Source organism: Bemisia tabaci, chromosome 10 (assembly GCF_918797505.1).
Source record: "Bemisia tabaci chromosome 10, PGI_BMITA_v3".
In the NCBI taxonomy this organism is placed as follows: Eukaryota; Metazoa; Arthropoda; class Insecta; order Hemiptera; family Aleyrodidae; genus Bemisia; species Bemisia tabaci.
The window spans coordinates 5,442,492-5,464,869 of NC_092802.1; the positions used below are offsets into that span (position 1 = coordinate 5,442,492).

The following is a 22,378-nucleotide window of genomic DNA, read 5'->3' on the forward strand; positions in this document are numbered from 1 at the left end:
AAATAAAATAAAATATGAAAATAAATTTTGCAACGTGCAATGCACTTTGGCAGATTCTGGCTAGTTTTATCTTGTCATCCATGAGGCTATCTTCAAGACTGAATTGACTAACTAATAAAATTAATTTGTAAAAACTTATCTAGAGCTAGACTTCATTTTGCCAAAAGGAACTACAATTCCTGGCTAATTTACGAAAGTACTTACCTTCGTGGAGAAAATAATGGCATATACGTTGTCTCTTCAATGAGCCGGAAATAATAGTTCCATCCTATGAAATGCACTATAATAGGCCTATAACTGCATTTAATGTTCTCTAATTATCTCTCATACTATATATTTGTAATAGATAACTGAGCAACATTCTGACTTAAAATTCTTGAGCACTTATTTACTCTTTCCAGTGTAAATTTACAGGTAGTTTCAAGGCATTGTGTTGCTTAGTTCTTTGCTGATAAATGAAACATGTGGGGGAAAAAAGATCCAGAAATAGCAGTTTCTTTTGTAGTAGTTTAATTGGACTACATTTTGCGCAATTAGGAACTGCAATTTCTGGCTCATTCTACAAAAAACGTGTGTACCCTTAGTTTCCTTGCGCAGATGAGTGTTTTCAAGGATGAGCCATAAATTGTAGGTTCTATTTATTGCAAAATGCAGTCCAAGAATACTCTACATTTTACTCTCAGACTCTATTTTTATAATAGAAAACTGAGCAGCATTTCTGGTTTCATTTATCCGGTACATATTTTTTATGGAGAGTAAATTCACAGGTAGTTCCAAGGCATCATGTTGCTCAGTCCTTTGTTGATAAATGAAACATGCGAGGAGACAAGGCAACGTGAAATGCATTCAGGCCAAAACCTTTTGATGCAGGTATCGGAGGGTATTGGTATTGGTCAGGCCGCACAGTGGATCTAGCCAATCAGAGAGGTCGGACATAGAATTTGAGACTAAAACTGCATGTTTTTATGGTTATTCCGTCACATTTTAAATTTTGAGGAGTGCCTGTATCGAAGGAAATTCCACGAGGAAACCAATTAAACCACGTTTACAACCTCAAAGTCTTGTATTAAGGGACTTATAAGGGTTTAAGGTGATTCTATGGACGCTATATTTTGTGTCAGAACGACGCGCAATATATCGCATCGATTGGCTCCATATTTTGAGCTACTTGTAATTTTTCTAGAATTTTGAGATCGGGATTCTGTCTTCTGGAGACTAAAGAATTCACTCACCAATTTCGACAAACTAGTTCAACGAAACAAAGGCGTGGTTTTTTTAGAGGAAAAATATCGCATTCGAATTTTGAATTCGACTGCACTCGAATGCGATATTTTCTTTTAAAAAGAATCACGTCCATATTACGTTGAATTTGTTTGTTAAAATTGGTAAGTGAATTCTTCAGTCACCTGACAACGAAATTGCGATCTCAAAATTCGAGAAAAATGACGAGTAGCTGAAAAAATTGCGCCAATCGATGCGATGTATCGTATGTCGTTTTGACACAAAATATGACGTACATCAAATCACCTTAAGGTGAGCCGACGGTTGCCATTTTTTGTGTCAGAGCGACGTGCGATATATCGCATCAATCTGTTCCATTTTTTCAGCTACTCGTCATTTTTCTCCAATTTTGAGATCGCAATTCTGTTGTCAGGAGACTGAAGCACTCACTTATCAATTTTAACAAAGAAATTCAACGTAATAAAGGCGTGGTTTTTCAGAGAGAAAATATAGCATTCGAGTACAGTTTCGATATCAGTATTGAATGCGATGTTTTCTCTCTAAAAAAACCACGCATTTATTACGTTGAATTTCTTTGTTAAAATTGGTAAGTGAGTGCTTTAGTCTCCTGACGACAGAATTGCGATCTCAAAAGTGGAGAAAAATGACGAGTAGCTGAAAAAATGGAACCAATTGATGCGATATATCGCATGCCGTTCTGACACGAAATATGGCGTCCATCGAATCACCTTAATGTTTCTAAATTTTGTCCAACCTCTCCTACGACTCGATCCATTGTGAGCCGGTTCGGATAAAAGCCGGTCCTCTATTCAGACGTGAGGTCGTCTCCATTGTGGAATCCGAGGGCGACTTGGCAACGGCGGGCGCGAGGGGCCTTGAGCGTTCATCTTTCGTCGTTCATCGGTTTCCAAGTGCTGTTGTAATTCGGAGATACTCGACTGCACCGGTGCACCCGCCACCCTCCGCCCTCCACCCTCGACCCCCGGAGGATGCACCGTGAATGGCGGGGGGCGGTGAGGGGGAGGGACGCGGACCTGCGGGGGTAGCTGCGGCGAGGGGAGGGTCTAGTCTTTTTATCCTCCGCTTCATCCGGCTCGGGATTTTCTGGTTTCGGGCGATGTTGCCGGATTTCGAGGCGATTCAACGTGAGGTCTTCAGGACGAGGCGATCATCCGCTATTTTGTACAAATTGAGACATTAATGATTTCAATGGAAAGTAGTCTTCACATATGGATCGAATCTCGAAAAAGGTATAAGCGTGATAGCAGTGTGTTCAAAATCGTGCTAATTATTTTTTTCTTTTAAAAATACTGAATATATTTACAGTTTTAATATTTACACTGGAAAAAAATAACACATTGGATCTAGAGTCCAGACTCTTGAAAACATTGACAAGAAAAAATACCCTTGATTCAATCGGATTTTTGCTTGAATCAAAACGAAATCCGCTTAGATTAAGAGGCTTGGTTCTTGATTTAAGCTAGATTCTGATTGAAGAAAGAGTACTTTTTCTTGTCGATGTTTTTAAGAGTCTGAACTCGAGATCCAATGTGTTTTTTTTTCCAGTGTACGCAATTTTTTAATATATTTTCCTTTAAAATTAACAATTTCTTTGGTGGGAAGCAAAAATTATCTGCTATTTTGGAAGATTTTTTTTAAATAGCCATGCAGAAGCAACATGTTTACATTACTGTGATTGCGCTGGTTCCTTTTTGCTAAATGCTATCCGTATATTCTCTTTAAACCACTTAATACCTCTTATTATCCGATTTTTACGCATATAAAAGTGAGCTTGAACTTTCATTCCGCTGGAAAGTTCCGTGTAAGTTTTAAACTTCAGGCACGTGTTTCTCGTGTTTGAAAAAAAGTCTCCAGACTTTTAAAAAATTTGACGAGAAATAATACTAGTTGTTCTATCGGATTTTTGCTTGGATCAATAAGAAATCCGCTTTAATTATGAAACTTGATACTCTCGATTCTAGCATAAATCCGATTGAATCAAGACTATTTTTTCTTGTCAAATGTTTTAAGAGTCTGGAGACTTTTTCAAACACGTGCCTAAAGTTTAAGAAAGTTTAAATTCACACACAGCAGAGTTCATGGTGCAATGGATTCAGCTCCTCTTGATTTAATTGTATCTAATTGGAATACAATCTAGACGCATATTCATGATAGTTAAAGAAACTAAGTGCAAGGGTTGTTCCAATTGAAGTACCCAACTTTTTGCTTTTACTGAAGGTATTTTCGAAAAAGTTTATCAAGCTTCATAATTATCGATGCACCTGCCAGTATCTTCAATACTTTTAATTTTCCTTCAGGTGTCAAGTATCAGCAAAATTTATAAAATTAGAGGAGAGTGGATACATCAGAGAACCCAAAAAAAGAAAAGTTTTTCAAAATTTGGACGAGAGGAAACTTTCATTAAATATTTCTAGATAAGAATTTAAGTATAGAACAATGAAGAATTCCACTTGTGTGAAAAGTAGTTGAAGTTTATCTCCGAACAAAAGCTCAAATTACCAATGTGTTAGATTTTAAATCAACGTGCAAATGAGTAAAATATTGATTTTTGAAACCTCAGTTCTTTACGTAAGCTGTACCCTTGCCCTTTTGATATGGGATTCTTTTTGAAACAACTGAAATTTCTTTGTGGGAAATAATTAGTGGAAGTGAATAAAAACTCAATTTTTTGTGACCTCAGAACTTCGGTGAACTCTAGCCTTGCTCTTTTGAAATAGGACTTGAAGAACACAACAACAACAACAAACAACCAAACTAACAAACAAAAACTTGAATAGGTTGCGGGAAATGTTCCCTGGAAATTCTTACACCTTCAAAAAGGATTTTTTTTCTCAGTGCGGACGGAAAAGAACGGAACCTTTTTTTTCTGACGCCCCGGAGGGAAATAGATTCTTAACCTATTTTATATAGTCTTGGCAACGCGGCGTTTTTAGAGCGTCAACCCTCAGCCCTGACGAAGGGCCTAGGTTTCTGGAGCCGGCAGATGTGCCGATTCGCGCTATCCAGGATTCCGGGTCCCATCCCAGTTTCGGGCCGGGATCTGTTTCGTGCGGTTCCCGAAAGCAAAATAAATATTCGGCTATAATAATCCTCTTTCCTCCCCTCGCGACACCCTCGACCCCTCCCCCTCTCCCGGCCATCTCCAGCACGTCCACTTCGAGTGCAATGTGTAAACGAGTTAATTATCCGTGCATTTTCGCACTGTTGCCGCGCGTTTGTCCCGTTTGAAATCAGTCATTTATGAGTGATTCCGCGACGATGGTAATGGTTGTGTCGCCAGTTTAGTTCTCAGCGTTTTCAAAGAACCAAAACAAAAGAGAATTTGCAAGTTTCTGAAATTTGATGAATTTCGTGTTTAAGTAGAAACTGCACAACTGAGAAGTATATTTCTATCGATCTCCAACATAAATCAGTAATCGCCGGGAATTCGCAAGCAGCATGCGTGCTGCCTTATTATATCGGAATTATTCGCATCGGCGCGATAAAGGTTTCGTTGCCGAAGTACTTCAAGAACAAGGTCTCGGCGATGAGCGCCTTCAACCTCCCGTGATACTCTCCGCTTTGCCGCGGAGTTAGTTTAGTTGCTGAACCCAACTTAACCCAGCCAGGTTTCAATTGCAAGGAACTCCAGGAGGACGGTCTCGGCTAAGAGCGTCTTCAACTTCCCGTGATACTCGCCGGTTTGCCTCGGAGTTACTTCAGTTGCTGAACCCAACTAAACCTAACCAAGAGCATCAATTTCATCACGCACATGTGCAAATGTAGTGGTGGCCACACGATCATGGTTTTAAAAAGAAGAAAAATTCTGTTTTAATTCCAAGCATAGTAATCAGGACTTTCTATTGCTAATTTATTTTTTAATTTTTATATTCAACAAAGATCGCAAATTGCCGATGGTTGCTGAATACCTGCGATTATCAATTAGCCTACTCTCATAAAATCATACATGTAACCTTTGAAGCGCCCATCGACAGTGAAATTCAAATTCCACCTCAAACCACGTATCTAGTTTGCTATGTTTTAAAATCTACGCTCGCATTGCATTTTTTAAAGGCGCACAAATCAGCATAATTTCACAAAGTTTTCCTAGAATTTTCATGGCACAGAAGAAAAATAACGGAAGTTAATAAGAATCGAAGTCGAGGGATTTTTCATCCAAAAAATGCAGTATGACAGGAAGTTTCCAACATCGCAAATCAAGATACGTGGCTTTGTAGATTTGCTGTCGTCCTATTTTAATGTTTTATGTGTCAAGAGGAATATTTATCTCATCAAGAAGAAAGAAGTACATTCTCCATTCAGATTCTACTACCTATGAAAAACGTTTATCTTATTTCCTTTAGTCCTCAATGAACTTTATCGGACTTAGAATATACAATATATTCAAATATTTTGTAATTCATCCAATATTTTTCAAACTCGAAAGATACGATTTGTAAGAACATATCAAGGTTGTTTCTATTGATTGGAGAAGTTTCTTAGCAAAGGCTAAGTTCCATCTTGCATTTACCGGATTTAAAGGTTACGTGATAGTTAATTCTAAGGGGAAAATGGAGATTTTCTATACATTTCGTCGGCTCCTGGACGAAGGAACGTAACTTTAGTTAAAGGTTGCAAAATTGACGCAAACAATTCAGTTTTTTTCGCAAGAATATACCTGTAAAATTTCCGTCAAAAATTTGTCTGATTTTTGCATGGGATCCGAGGAAAAATCAGTGAAATTTTCAGGTGGAAATTATCCTGGAATTATCCTGGTAAAAATTCAATCTGTAAGGGGAAATTTGGCAACCCTGGAATGTAGTTACGTTTTTTCATGAGGGGAACGATGATTTACAGCCGAGCAAGGTAAAGCGATTAACACCCTCGGGGTTGCAACAGTGTCATCCCTGCTTTCTCCAACCCTCTTCGTGAAGCGTCAAACCGGGTTCAGATGAAGAGATTAGGTTTCGCAAAAATGCGGGCATTCGCTGTTTGAACAGTTGCTGAAGCAATTATCGGGTGCCTTTTTTCCGTCATTTTTTCCTTCACAATGCACCCTTCCTGCAGAGGCTTGGGAATCTGTATGCCTGACCCACTGACCTCTCAAATTGGGGTCCAATTGAGTGTACGCACTCGAATTGTAGTGTTTGTAATTTTTTATATTTTTTTTTCCGATGAGATTCCATGTCTTTGAAATCTGCTCCGCGTATTATTTCAAAATTAATCCGCGCTTCATGACATCATTTTTTAAACATTGTGACCTTTGGTGCATGATCGGCCATTTTCTGAATCCCTTTCCCTTTAGACACTTTTAGTGGTGACATAGAGTTTCGTCAAAATTCTCCGTAAATCGACTCAAGCAGACTCAAAATTTTCATGTGAGCGGAAAATTTTTCGCAACCAATGCTAAATAAAAACGTTTCTATCCTTGGTTGGGAGTTGATTTCAATAATCCTCCTCGCTTAAAACGTATTCTACGTCAAATTTTGCAGAGAAACCAATAGTAGAACACTTAAATTCGTACTTTGCCCAGTATTACCCTTAACTCGTACTTTGCCCATTGATTATTTTCAATCGATCATTTTCGATACATCAAACAGATGACGTTCCATCGATATCGATTGGTTCAACATGTTCGAATAGCCTCAAAAGTCAATGTAGAAATTTGAAGGATCGGGTCTTTTTCTATAGATTTTCTCATTCTTTTAATTACCAAATGACAATGGAAATTGAAAGTCTTAGGAATATTTTCATTTTCAGCTTTTTTAACTTAAATCCTAACATTTTTGTTTGAGGTTTTGCTCTATTATTTTTAACCAAACGATACATCAAACCACTATCGAATTCGGTCCATAGGAATCATCAATCGAATCCCGACGAACTTTCATCGGCAACTTTTTTCTTTTCCCCCGACAGCATAGCCGCAACAGCAACGTGGGACGTTAAAAGTTCGCTCGGCTCTCCGCTCACACACGTTTCCGAAGAGTCACGTCCACGGCGAGCTGACGTCACGTAACGTAACTTAACGCGACGCGACGCACGTTCCCGAACTGTTGACGAGCCGTGCGACGACGCCCCGCGCCCCCCCTTCCCCCCTCTCTGCGCCCCCCGACGCTGTCCGTGCCCGGATACAGCCCATTGGCCTGAGTTATACCGCCACTTAGCGGACTTGGGAACGACCGAAAACCGCCCGGGAAAATACGGAGCTCGCTTTTCATTCCGCTAACCGCCGGGTTTTTATGTGCGGCACGAGTCGTTGGGCGCGGGAACGACGTCGATGACGTCATTTCGCGGTGACGTTTCGGAATGTTCCCCGGTGAGTTTCGATGTTCTACGGGGGACGATCACCCTGCGACACTTTGTACTTTTCGTACTCGGGGAGCAAACTGTACTAAATATAAAAATTACGTTTTTTAGGAAGTCGATGACGTCATTTTAAGGTGACGTTTCGAAATGTTCTCCGGTGACTTTCGATGTTTTACGGGGGGCGATCACCCTTTGACACTTTGTACGTTTCGCGTTTTGGAGAATAAACTGCACTGAGTAGAAAAATGACTTTTTTAGGAGAAGTCGATGACGTAATTTCGCGTACATTCCACAATCGCATATAATAAACTGCACTGAATAGAAAAATTACTTTTTTTAGGAAAAGTTGATGACGTCATTTCGCGGTGATGTTTCCAAATTTTCCTCGGTTTCTTTCGATGTTTTACGGGGGTAAAATCACCCTAAGACACTCTGCACGTGTCACACTTGGAGAATAAATTGCTCCGAATAGAAAAATTACTTTTCCTAGGATAATTCGATGACATTATTTCGCGTACATTCGATCGTCTCATAATAAACTGCACTGAAAAGAAAAATTACTTTTTCTTAGAGGAAGTCGATGACGTCATTTCGCGGTAAATACGACCATTTGGGCATGTGAGAGCAACCATTCAGCCGTGCTCAGGAATTACGCCGTATAAACATTCGAGTGTAGCCAAATCTCCTCAGATAAAATTTTCATTTTTAAGGAAAGTCAGAAATATGTTTCCTTGAAATTTTTAGACCATTTAGACCAAAGTCCGATCGATATACCCTGAAAAATTGGAGGTAAAATGTTTATAAATCTTCCCGAAGATTCGTGATTTATCAAAGGAAATTTGGCAACGACTGAAGGCTCATACGGCGTTTACCCTTCGCAAAGCAGTATTGCTTAACCGAAAAAATAATTCACACCAAACTCATCACCCCAATCATTTCAACTTTCGAAGTTACCCATCATTTCTTATCACTGGTTCACGGGCTCCAATCGCGTTGGATCAAGATAAATATTCAGACACGTGGTGGCAACGGTTGCATAATCGGCCGAATGAAGGGACACTCGTCACAATCTCGCCCTCAGTGTCGATGTCGCAGCGCTATCTGTTGTCCTCCCCCAGCTAAGCGAAGATCCCTCTCCTACACGCGCGCGACGGGGTTGACACATTTTTAATTATCTCTCACTCTCATTGAGCGAGGGGCTTTCCCACTCACAATAACCCGAAGAATAACGTTTTGAATGCGTAATCCCGGTATAGACAGGGTGACAGGTCCTCCACTCCATCCCTCTCCCACTCCTCCGCAACCTTTTTAAGGGCGGCGCGGCGAAATATTGATACCTTGAATTAAACAAAGAGGGGACGGCGTCTCAAAGGGTTGCGTCTGAGTCTTAATCTGAGTTTAAAATATACTCTCGCGTCCCTCCCTCGCGCGTCACGACCCTTTTTCAGTCCCGTTTCGAAAGTGTATCGACCCTGAAACAGGGGAGGTGACCCTCGAACAAGTGCGATAAACAGACAGCCGTGAAACTCATCTCCCGAAATGGATGTTTTAATTGATAGGCGTTGCTTCGTGAAAAATTTGCTTTTGATCATGCATCGCCGCTCTCTGGCTTTTATGAGATGACCCCTTAAGTCTATATAATTCTATGCTTTCTAGGGCTCATACTGACATTGAGATACGCCCTTGCGTCACGGTGTATGTGTGAGTAATTACGAGACGGGGGATGATTCCATTTCCGATGGGAACATATGTCGAGTTCGGGCTGGAATAATATTTTTCGTGTCATTAAATCCCAATCAGACAGAGAGTGATGGTTCGGAAGCGCTAGTTATTCCATTCGGTTTTAATGATCCACCATTAAAGATTAGCGAAAATTAATGATTCAGTCCAAATGAGAACTTTTCATCTAATATTAATAGAAGTGTTGACCTTTGAAAACAGCTCTGTGACGTCACACAGCTGTAGCGAGTGAATTGAACCTGTTCATGCTAAAATGAACTCTGTGCATCACTGAAAAAAAAAAGTTAGCGAACCGCGAACATTCGGTGTTCCTTATCATACCAACTATCCGGTTCGTCAGACTGAACTCTCGGTCCGTGTAACTGAACATTCGGTTCTTACGACCAAACTTCGTTCATCAATTTACGTTACCGTTAATGTTCGGTCACACGAACTGAAAGTTCGGTTTGACAAACCGAAAATGTGGTTTGACAAACTTAATAAGTTGGGATGATATGGAACCCCAAACTTTGGTTCATACAATCGAACTTTTTTTTCAGTGTGGGATTTGCGTGCAATATAGCTTTAACCCGTTGTCTTGTCCCTCATTGGAAAAAAAACACATTGGATCTAGAGTCCAGACTCTTGAAAACATTGACAAGAAAAAGTACTCTTGATTCAATCAGAATCTAGCTTAAATCAAAGAACAATCCGTTCAAATTAAGAGGATTTCCTTTTGATTTAAGCAAAAATCCGATTGAATCAAGAGTATTTTTTCTTGTCAGTGTTTTCAAGAGTGTAGACTCTAGTTCCCATGTGGTTTTTTTCCAGTGCTTTTTCACCGAACTTTAACTTTGCCGGAACTATTCCTCTCGCGAAAAAAAACCTGCTTTTTTTCATCAGCACGGGTTCGAACTCGACTACATCCCTCTCTGCGGCACGAGACTGACGGGTGCAAAACGACTGGGGCCGGGGTTGGGGGGGGGGGGGGGGCAATGGGGCATCTTGACGAGAAAATTGAGGAGACAGATACCACGATCAACCCGAGCAGGCGCTAAGGAGTGGCCGCTCTGATAACCGCCAGAATGGCGTGCATCGCTTTTAATGAGAGGAAACAGTTGTCAAAACGTCTCGCGAATAGGTTCCCGGACCCGGGACGGAGAAGGGTGCGGTGCTCGCTCGAGTTTGCCAGGTTTTGTGCAAAAATCTGCGTCCTCTGCCGTACACAGCGAAAACGACGTAACTCCACTCAAAATTGTTTCCTTTTTTCCAGCACGTACTGCTCTATCACAAGAAAATTCACGGAAAAAAAATTCTCGCGTTTTTACCAAGGTCCGTTGGTACCTTTACCATCTAACTTTTTTTTACCAATTATTGGTAATTTTACTAAGACGGACTGGTAAGCTTACCTAAAAACCGGTATTTTTACTGTTTTTTTCAGGTAAGAATACCACTTTTATTGGTAATCAATTCCCGGTAACTTTGCCATTTTATCTCGGTAATTCTACCACAGTCGATACAAAATATTGGCGTTTTTACCGGGGTCCAGTAAAATTACCGAGAAAGTTCAATAATTTTACTGAGATTTGTCGGTAAAATTACCAATTCCATAGATGGTAATTTTACCAAGAAAAAACTGGGATCAAATAGAACCCTGAATTCTTGGTAATTTTACCCTTTTCTTAGTAAATACACCGAGATTTTTTTTTCAGTGTTCCATTGTAGTAAGGCTTCATTTTTGCATTCTAGTTCCTAATGGTGTGGCGGAGTCGTATTGAAAAAATGGAGGGTAAATATTCGTTGGGTCTTTTGTAAAACAGCATTTTGTCAGAAAAAAATTGAAAAAGTGTTGAATGGAGTTTCGGCATTTTTACTTCGGACGGTAGTACTGTACACTTAAAAGGGAATTTTCAGCACACTCTGGCAACAATGCTTACTCCATTGAGTAAAAAGTAACGTGGAGAAAGAATTTTGCACTGTGGAGTGGAGTTTTGAGGCACTTTAGCGGCTCGAGAGTTCGAGGGAGAAGGGGGGGGGGCTCGTAAATGCTGAAATTAAAACTTAACGCGCGGATGACGAGAGAAGAAAAGGGGTTCGCTCACAAAAACGGAATGAAGAGGCATTCCCATTGACGGACGAACGGTTTTGTGAAGACATTTTTGAGTTATTTTTTCGCTGTTTTTGTGTTTTTCTTTCCGTCGAATAGCGTTAATTACCTCCGCAAAGAATGCGTTTTGCGAGAATTTTTCCAATTGACTTAATTGTTGGTTTTATGAATGGAGTAATTAAAATGTCGCCTTGTCTGAAGAATGGAAACAGCTGTTATTCAAAGAGAGAATTGAACATTTAGGAGGGTAGGAAAAATGACTTTCAATGAGATAAACTTCCTAGATATTGTAAACAAAACCAGCGTAATTTTAAGCTTACATACTGTACATAATTTAAAACTAATCTAAGGAAGGTAATCCTATTAAGTCTTATCTTCAAATTTACTCATTGAGACTCAGTAATTTTCAGCGTGAAATTCAGCAAATTTTACAAAAATCACAATTTTTACTTTAGCCCCATAAACACTAAACAGTATTGTTTCTGTAATGTTCCGTACAGGGGGTGAAAAGGGGGCAAGAGACTTCCTGTGAGGCGCGGCGCATACTGGACCGACCGAGTCAATAGGAGAAGTTGGACAAAATCTGGAAGCTTTGAAAGCTCATATTTTAGAAAATATAAAACAAAAAGTTTAAACTTGGTGTCATTGGTTTTATTGTAAAATTTATTCTCAGATACACCCCTTAAACTCAATTTGTGACCAAATAAACTTCACAATTTGAAATTACAGCCAGCAATTCTATTCCGACCTCTTCTATTAGGTCGTTCCACCGTGCGGTGCCGTGTTAGAAGAAAATAGCAAAGAAAATGATTAACTCTGCTTTTTCACAATTCATTTTTTTTTTTTTTACAAAATTCTAAATCCATCCCTCTTTTGCCAGTATAGTATCACTGGCCAGTGTGTCCTCTCAGCTCCTCATGACGTCAGAGGGCGGTGAATTTGAGCTCGACCGCAGACTGAAGTCGCTCCGAACGGCGGGAAACCCTCCGGTATTTAGCGACACGCGATATGAACTCCCAACACCGAGCGCGGCGCAAGAATATCTCTGTCGCGGTTCAACGACTCCTCGTAACCGAGTTGTTTCGGCCTATCTAACCCCGTAACTCCTCAACGGGAGGGGTTCCATACACCGATGCCAATTTTATGAAAAACCCCAGAATTGCCCCGAGTCCTTTTATAGAGAGAGCTAAAACAGCGCGGCTCATGAATGTCACAAACGGGAATAAAGATTACACAAATTGAACGTTTTTCGTAATCTTGGATCAGCTGCCGGTCCATTTCAGTTTTTAATCTTTGCAATCGGTGAAAATGTAATCTTTACTCCCGTTTGGGACACCACGGAAGCCTAAAACATGGGAACCAATCGAATAACGAGCTTTACTCTCAGAAAAAAAGGACTCTAGAATTGCATATTTGAAGGTTAGGCTGACAAAGGAAGGTGGAGGAAATCAAGGGTAAAACTACCGCGGTGGATGACGTCACAGACCGAATTTTTCAAAGTGCGATATCGCCATCTCCGTTAATATTGAGCGTAGAAAGTTGCTGTTTGGACAGATCTCATTATTTTCAGCTGATCTAAAAGAATCAAGCACTATAATATGACTCTGTGAACAGCGCAACTGACCCATTCTACATCTGTCTAGCAACTTCAGTTGTCAGGCTGGAAGGAGACTTTGATCCATCGGCCCACCTGGAAGCGGGGGTGAACCGCAACGGTCCACCGACGATTGTGAGGGGGCGGGGGGCGGGTTATGATAATCCGTCGTGTCACCGGGAGCCGCGCCGTAGATCAAGTCGGCTCGGAGGCTTTTGAAGTACGTGAGAGTCCGCGAAATCGACTCGCATCTAATCGAATGGGATCTAATGTACGAATAATTGTGACGAAACGGACGGCGGCGGCGGTTCGTGGTGGTAGTGGTTATAGTGGTGGTGGTGGTGAGGACCAAAAAAGGAAGGTGGACCGGCGCGCGGCGTGGCGCAACACAACGCCGCCGCGCTGATCTCGAGATCTAGGATTTCAGTATCGATATTCGCTCTCCCCGGGATTTATGGCCGAGCGATGGAGTTTGATCTAGATGAAAATATCGCACTGAAAAAAATTTATCGGTGTATTTACTAAGAAAAAGGTAAAATTACCAAGATTTCAGGGTTCTATTTGATCCCAGTTTTTTCTTAGTAAAATTATCAATTATGGAATTGGTAATTTACCGAGAAATCTCGGTAAAATTATTGACTTTTCTCGGTAATTTTCCTGGACCTTGGTAAAAACGCCAATATTTTTTATCGACTATGGTAGAATTACCGAGACAAAGTGGCAAAGTTACCGGGAATGAATCACCGATAAAAGTGGTATTCTCACCTGAAAAAACAGTAAAAATACCGGTTTTTAGGTAAGCTTACTAATCTGTTTTGGTAAAATTACCAATAATTGGTAAAAAAGTAAGATGGTAAAGGTACCAACGGACCTTGGTAAAAACGCCGAGAATTTTTTTTCAGTGCCGGCTTGATTTTTTCGATGGTGCTCGTATGGGCGTTGCCGGGAATTTTTCACGGGTCAGTGGTGAAAAACTGAAGAGTGAATCACCGGTCATCGATATTTTTCCATTTCGTCGTTTTTGTAACGAAAGAACTTAACTACATTTCAGTGTTGCCGAATTTCCCTTGCATTGCAATTTTATCGGGAGAGTCTTGGACATTTTTAAGGAATTTTTGGAAATCGTATTTGAAAATTTTACTAACTGCCGCCGCCGCGCCGCGCTGACCGCACTGTGTTTGGCGCATTGCGTGAAGTATTCCTACAGTCTTACATACGCTATGCGTTTCGAGCCGACCGCTGCTGCACGCACTGTGTTTGACGCAATGCGTGAAGTATGCATGCAGTCTTGTAGGCGCTATGCGTTTCACGCTGCCCGCTGCTGACCGCAGCGGACCGCACTGTCTTTGGCGCAATGCGTGAAGTATGCATGCAGTCTTGTAGGCGCTATGCGTTTCATGCTGCACGCTGCTGACCGCAGCGACCGCACTGTCTTTGGCGCGTGAAGTATTCATGCAGTCTTGTAGGCGCTAATATGTGTTACATGCCGACCGCCGCGCCGAGGGTTTCTCCTTTTCATCTCACGTTCTCGTCATCATTGCTCTCTGCGCCGCGCCGTTCGAGGCCAAATTCCGTGTTCGGTTTCTCTGTTAGTCTTAACTCGACTAATTAAAGGTGCTGTCTATTGTATCACAGAAGGACGATAAAATTAGAGATATACTCTCAGGAAATGAGAGATTTTGTCACTTTTTCTCGTCTGTAATTTTTTCTATGAATCCGATGTTTCTTTATTGCTACATTAAAAAAAATTGCAAAAATTTGCCGCCCCCTAAATTTGCCGCTATGGGCCGCGGCCCATGTGGCCACCCCCTTAATCCGGCCCTGCAAAGGAGTGATGCCGGGTGCAGGTGGAAGGGACTCTTGCATCACCCAGTATGCGGGGGAGCAGAGATGCAGGCAGCTTTTGCGTAATATTTGGGAACGGGGGAAAATGTAGTTAAAATTCTGTTACTCCAAGCTATTAATACTATGAAAAAGAGCTTTTTCGATATCAAACCCTCGCTTACTAGTAGCGCGATCGATCGATCGACGGCGTAGAATCGCGTTTGCGATTCGAGGCGACCGGTCGGTCGGTCGGCGGTCCGCTCGGAAAGTGACAGCCGGTCCATCATCCACCCACGCGCCTTGTTGTCCGTTGTCGCGGCAAATTGCAAAATTCAGCGAATCCAGCGCGAAATCAACCCCGCAGGCTCCACGGCATAATTAACCGTTAACGACGAGGTCATCTCCGTCGATTGCTCATTCGATAGTTCCCAACGCACGCGTCTGGAATCAAAGTTTTAAATCGAAGAGCGATGCTGGATTGCGGTGTCTACGATGTGGATGGGGCGAATCGCGTGATACACTACAAGTATTACAACTACAACTATACAAACTACAACTATACAATACAACTATTTCGACTGCCAAGTAGGTAAAATTAAAACAAACTTTTTGCACTCCTGGAACAGGGTGTCTACAAGTCTAGAATTTCCGGAAAGTCCGGAAATAGTACTGATTTTTCAAGGGCGGTCCGAAAGTACTGAAAAAGTGCGGAAATTCCGCAAGAAGGTCCGGTATTTTTTACATTTTTGTCGCAATTTGAGCGAGAAATTCAAATTTTTGAAATTTTTCGAATTTCTTCACATGGAGGTACTGAAAAAGTACTGAATTTTTCTGTTGAGGATGCACTGAATGTCTTACACGGAAAAAAAAGGCCTGCTACCCGAGCGGACTAGTCCGTACCGGTTGCAGGAAAGTTCCTGTGAATATAGCGCTATAGAGGGTTACCGGGGTTGACGACTGTAATAGTGCCTGTGAATTTGATGGTCACTATGCCGGAGTGGACAACCGCGAATGTCTCGCTAAGACGAACGCACTGTTCCTCCGCTGACCCAGAGAGGTCCGTTGTGAATACCGGAACTCCCGGTCGTTCATGCGGGCTTATTCGTTCGTTAGATCAGACCAAGACGAATTTTGTAGCAGAGCTAGACTGATGTAATCACAGTACCGAATTTCTTTTTCTTTCCCCTCCCCCCCTTCTCAGCCCTGCTGCTCCAGGGATCCTCAGGTTTTCCCTGTGCATTAGACCAGTTATTATTCGTTGAGAAAGCTCTTGTTCCTATATAGGAATAAGAGTTTATTAGTTCTTCAGGTTCGCATCCGTTTTAGCAATTTCGTACTTCCCGTTCATGCGCAGTTCATGATGTAAGTCAGAAACCCAAAAAATTCCCGCAATCAAGATCTGGTGCTCCTGTATCAGTTTCTGTTTGATTTTGATAGTTTTTCCGAAAGATGAGAGTGTTTTAAAAGAGCTGTCAGGCGTCAAAGCTGTTCAAAAGCTCAAAGATGTGTGTGTTTATTAGTCATTGAACACCGTCATGAATTTTCTACCAATTTTCAAAATTCGTCACCCTTTAGTTACTTATTAACTAAATAAATAAATAAGCAAAGAATGGGGGGAAATAATTGTTTCATGTAACACATTTGCTTTGAAGTTAACGTGCATCACGCGTTTGTCGATGTCAGTATTTTCTCTCTTTGGATTTCAGCCTTTCAATAAATCAGTGGGACTTAATAGTTGCGTTACTAATGTCGTGAATGTGTAATGAAATGCCAGTATTCTTAAAAATTCAAATTGCGGATTTTATCATTGATTGATTTCTAAATGAGTGACCAAATAACAAATATACAAGCATTATAAAACCATCGATTCCATTAAAAATGAATGAATGCAAATAAAAATTGAATATTAGTTACATTAAATTCCTCACTGTTGTCTAGCTATGCGTAACTCAAATGGTAAATATTCTCGCGTTGTACTTGATATATGTATAAAGTAGGTGTGCACTTGTTTGCAGGTGTGATGGGGCAAAAACAATAAAGATCCAAGATACGAAAAATTGAATGATTCTGTGAAGCAAAATGTGAGAAATGAAATAAGAAAGATAAAAATGTGAGTAATAATGTATGAGTGACGAATTCTGAAAATCTAGAATATTCGAGGGCCTAAAATGGCCTAATAAACACACTCACCTTGACAACACACTTAATCCTTAACTGCCTACAGCTCTCGTAGAATCGTCTCAGATTTCTTCAAATACATCAACATTGTACACAAAAACAAAACAGAAAATAACACAGTGTTCACACAGATATTAATATTCCAACTGAAACTTGGAAAGCAGTTAAAACGGTCAGAACGGTTGGAAGTCAAACACCAATATGGCGCGCGGTGGTAAGTGGACAAAGACCACGCCAACGGTAATTAGTTGGCCGGACAGACATGCGGAAATGCGGACCAACGCGGGGTTGAACACTGATCCTTCTGTGCCGACGGGGGTCGATGCGTCCGGTATCCACGGGGTGGACTTTCCCCGTTCGTTGGCGCCGACCAGCCGCTCGTCATTACTGAAGTTACGGTATTCATCTCAGACCCGAACAGCCGGGTTCCACAGGCGACCTGAGTACGGGGTTGACAACCAGGAGTCACCTGGGTCTTTATCAGACAGTCGTTCCTCAAGCTCGTACCTCAAATTCACCGAGCAGGTCCGCTCACGTAGCGGACCACTTTTTTTTCCGTGTAGGAATGTACTGAAAAAGTACCGTAAAAGTATTGATTTTTGGCCAGCCTGTTTTAGCGGACACCCTGTGGAACCAAAAGGAAAGGACCGGAACCAAGCCACATTTGCTATCGCCAAATTTAACTGGGCAAATGTGTTCATTAAAACGGTTGTGCGGATTTTTGTGCAAATTTTAGTAAATTTTCTGCACAGTACGAAGCAAATTCCTTAAAATTTTCAAAGGAATCCGCACAAACGTTCTCTTGTAAAAAATTGAATTGCCTCGATAAAGTTTACAATTGCTGATGTAGCTTGGTTCTTTTCTGCTCAACGCAGTTCATATGTGATCCCACGGATTTTTTGTGATGTCCAACATCTGATAATAGCAGTTAGTTGCGAGGAATTTACGCGAGGTTGCAGCACTGAGTAACTATACTCACAGATTTTCACATTGGCTTTATGAGAGCTCAGGGTCCTATAGAAATCGTCCCCGGTGCAAATCTCCAAACAGCGGTAGAATAACGAAGTCAACATCCTTACCTCAACTTGCAGCCGACTACAAGCCTGCCAACAAAATTCGGGCCATGCGCGATTTGTTAACACATCTGTCCCGTCCGATATAGAGTCCCTTCATACTGAGAGTCAAGACAACACCCCCTCATGGAGTCACAAACGGGAATAAAGATTACAGAAATTGAACGTTTTTCGTAATCTTTGATCGGCCCATTCTCAAATTCCTTTCTCCGTTCCTTCTCTCATTCCGTTTGTTCACCGCCGAACCCGTAATTCCCTGGTCCATTCCAGATTATAATCTTTGCAATCGGTGAAAACGTTATCTTTATTCCCGTTTGTGACACTGTGAAGGCCTAAAATACGGGAACCAATCAGAAATGGATTCACATTGTCTTGACTCTCAGTATAAAGGGACTCTACCTACAACTTGCAGCCGACTGCAAGCTTGCCAACAAAATTCGGGCCATGCGCGATTTGTAACACATCTGTCTCGTCCGAAGCAGGATTTGCTCGGGTCTAATAGAGCGGTATCTGGCGGCAAAGAACACCCTGGCTCGGCGTCAACTCCAAGTCGATCCGCTTTCCCGGGGCGAGTATCGCTATCGATAGCGCACCGTTCCGTGACGCAACAACGTACCCACGCATGCATCGATCGACCTGCATTCCGCGCCGAGCAGAACCGCGTAACTACATCCAGGGGGCTCGGGGGTTTACGCGGTTTCTCGTCGCGTGTCGGGGCTCTTGGCCGTAATTCGTGCGATCGGTGCCAGATGGCGTTAGCGTCGGTCCGGCACGTAAGTCGGATGTCGAAACGCTTTTGATTGACGAGCGATCACGATGCCGCGTCGATCCATGCGCGATTTATGCACCGATCGAGTGCGTTTTCGTGCGCGCGCGTCATCGGTGGATGCGACGGGCGCTATTGTGATTTCCCCGGTTGACGCCGCCGTTTGCGCAACCGATTTGATGGAAAGCAACCGGATTTGTTTGCCGTGGAGCCGGTATGGAACAATGGTGAATTTTCGCAATCGGATATTATGCGCTTTTTCGAATAAAATTCGGCTTGTATCGTGGCTCTGGAAATGAAACAGATGAGGGAGCTTGAGACGTACACACTGTTAGAAGAGCAGTAATGTCAGCTGGCTAGTTATTGAAATTGATAGACAAAGGAGGAAAAGGGATAATGGAGCGATCTTATTGGTCAAAGCGGTGGTTGCAATGAACAAGGAGGTAATTAATATACTTACTGACGGCAACACTGAAAAAAACAAAATTTCTTGAGATATTATTTTGACTTAAAGCGTCGTTTCTCGTCGACAAAATTTGGTTTTTTGGAGTTAACTTAAAGCCATTTTTCTTTAGATAAAAAACGTTCTTTGGTTATCGTTGTCATAATTTAAACTTAACGATAACAAAACAACGTTTCCTTAACTCAGAAAAGTTTGACTCTGACTTTAAGTTAAACAAAGTTAAATCGAATAAGCATTGTTTTGTTATCGTTAAGTTTTAAGTTTAAGTTAAAACAACGATAACAAAACAACTTTGTTTTAACTAAAAAAACTAACTTTAAGTTAAATCCGCACCGCACGGACTTTACTTTTAAAACAAACCGATTGTCGACAAGAAACGACGCTGTAAGCCAAAATAATACCTAGAAAATATTTTTTTCAGTAAACCCACAGAGATCTTATACTTAGTCCATATAACTTCCGTTTCATCCAGTAGGATTGCTCTATTTTTCCTTTGTCTTTTTTGTTATCAATTTCAACATAGCTCTGTGTCAGGGAGGCTCCGTATCTAAAATACGGTATACACGATAGAAATGATTTATTTTTAGTTTACTAATTCCGTTATTTTCTTTCGTCTGTTACAGGTATGTTTTTCATGCATCTTCTCATGGTGACATCTGCCCTGGGACTCAGTAAGTTTCTCTTTTTTTAAAAAGTTGCAAATATCCCCTCAATCTTTGTTGACCTCATTATAGAACGGACGTTTCTGGGAAATTCGAGTTTTCCTCATTCCGTGGGCGGCAAGACCACGTTCTGGCCAGGAAGAGCAAACTTTGTAGGTGCTCTTCAGAAGTTTTTCGATTCTGTGAAATCTCCGGACTCTTGCGGGAAAATCGATCGTGCACTTCATTCATATCCTTTCTGCGATTAAATTTAGATTCCTCTTTACAAGAAGGGGACATTTTAAGCAGAAAATAAACAATCAATACTTTCTTTTGGAGGAAAGTTTGGATTCTTTTTTTAAATTTGTTGCTAGGAATGAAGTAGAAAAGCAGGGTTTATTTAGGATTACTACAATGAAAGAAATTGCTGGAATCACTGCTTCCCAGAAACAAGAATCACTGAATATTTCCGTTATAATTAGAAAATATACTGAATAAATATAAAAAATCGCCTTCGACATACCTATCAAGCTTAGTTCGTCGTTTCCGTTTCGAAAGAACGTAACACATTTGAATATTGCCAAATGTCCCCTCGCAAATTGTATTTTTACCAAAAGAATTTGACGCTTATCTAACTAAAAATTTTACTGATTTTTAATCTGATCTTATGCATAAATTAGGAAAATTTTGGATAAAAATTGCACTAGTACGAACTTGTAAAAAATTGAATTGTTTGGGTCAATTTTGCAACCTTTGAATGGATGTTACGTTCCTCCGTCAGGGAAACGCCGGGGGGTTACTTCATCGAAGTCTCCTAAGTTTTCAGTGGTAAAATGTACGCTTAAAATAAGCCAGTCGCAGATTCCAAAGACATCGAGCACTGGAAAAAAAACACACACATTGGATCTAGAGTCCAGACTCTTGAAAACATCGACAAGAAAAAGTACTCTTGATTCAATCAGAATCTAGCCTAAATCAAGAACCAAGCCTCTTATTTTAAGCGGATTCCGTTTTGATTCAAGCAAAAATCCGATTGAATCAAGATTATTTTTTTTGTTAATATTTGCAAGAGTCTGGACTCTAGATCCAATGTGTTTTTTTTTCCAGTGAGTGCAAAAATTGCGCAGGTACATTCTTGTAAAAAATTGGAAATCAATTTCGCAACCTTTGAATGGAATTATGTTCCTTCGTCAGGAAAACGCCGATTTTTGGGGGGTTACTTCATCGAAGTCTCCGAAGTTTTTAAGGGCAAAATGAGCGCTCAAAATAACGCCTTCGCAGATTCGAAAGCTATCGAGCGCAACGCGGCACTGAAGCTCTTGACGGCGTAATCCTCTGTTTACCAAATCCATCTTTTCACGCATCGCGGCACTCCAAAGGCCCCGGATTACACCCATTACGAAACGCGGCGCGGGACATTCCACCCGCACCTCGGCCCATTGTCCCGGATCCCGGCCCTCGCGTCGCGTCGCGTCGACTCACCGATCACCTGCCCCGAACGCTACGCATTGTTGAGCGTTGCCTTTTCGGAGCTGTCGAACAACGTCGCCGCCGGTCCGAGAGCCCGTTTTAAGCGGTAACAGGAATTGTAAAGTCCTGGAACTTGGAACAATGATGCACATTCTTCGGAGGTGGCGATGAAGAGGATTGTTGAGTGTTGCGTCGTCGTTGGTGACCAACCGCCGAGCACCATTGGGCTCCGTTGGTGCAGAATAGGATAACCACTTCAGTGAGAGCAAATGGTTTCGTATATCGAGTGTTTATATGCGTTTTTCAAAAGGAGTAGGATTTTAGGTTGAGCGGCCGAGCGTGATTCTTGAAGTGTTCTGAGTAAGCCGTAAGCTTCTCAGGATCTTAAATCCGAAAGTCTCAATGATCCCAGATTTTTAAGTTAAATGAGAATGAAATCAAGTATGTAGCTCTAAAATGTAGGTATTAGAAAAGTGATCAGCGGGATTTTACGGTAAAAATCGTAATTTTTTTGATAATCTGAGAGGTTAAAGTAATCAACCGATAAAATTGTAGTATAGCAGCGAGGTAAATTTTGGGGATGTAATTTTTTCTACATGTTGACCCACAAAATTTCAAACATCAACGCGCTTCTTCGATTTTCATCATTCTTCGTCTCAGGGAGGAGGCCGCTTAAAGATGGACTGCATTTTGCAATTGGGAACCTTTTTTCCCGTCTCATTTTGGAAACAACATAAATGTCATTAGTTTGCCTGTACGCCTAGGTGCTTTTGTGGAAGAGCAAGAAATATTAGTTCCTTTTTGCAAAATTCAGTCCAGATTTCTTCCCTCACGTAAGAGCCGCCCACGTGCTAGAATATTTTCTGCGCCAGCGTCGAGGCGTGAATGATCGATTACGGATATCCAATTTGAAGCTATGGTAAAGATTCGATTGAGAAGTACTGTAAAAAAAACGCATTGGATCTTGAGTCCAGACTCTTAAAAACATCGACAAG

At 41.4% G+C, this 22,378-nt stretch overlaps 1 protein-coding gene across 7 annotated transcripts in view; it reads left to right on the forward strand.

Annotated features, from left to right (window-relative positions):
• Positions 1-22,378, forward strand: part of LOC109029870 (latrophilin Cirl) — a 648,752-nt gene that overhangs the window by 466,158 nt on the left and 160,216 nt on the right. For 5 of the 7 annotated variants that reach the window (XM_072305247.1, XM_072305252.1, XM_072305251.1 and 2 more), the window contains one exon: positions 19,896-19,943. The exons of the other annotated variants lie outside the window; for them this stretch is intronic. In XM_072305247.1, the coding sequence (XP_072161348.1) occupies positions 19,898-19,943 (46 nt within the window). In that variant the 5' untranslated portion in view covers positions 19,896-19,897. The remainder of the gene's footprint in view (positions 1-19,895; positions 19,944-22,378) is intronic. 7 annotated transcript variants of the gene reach the window in all.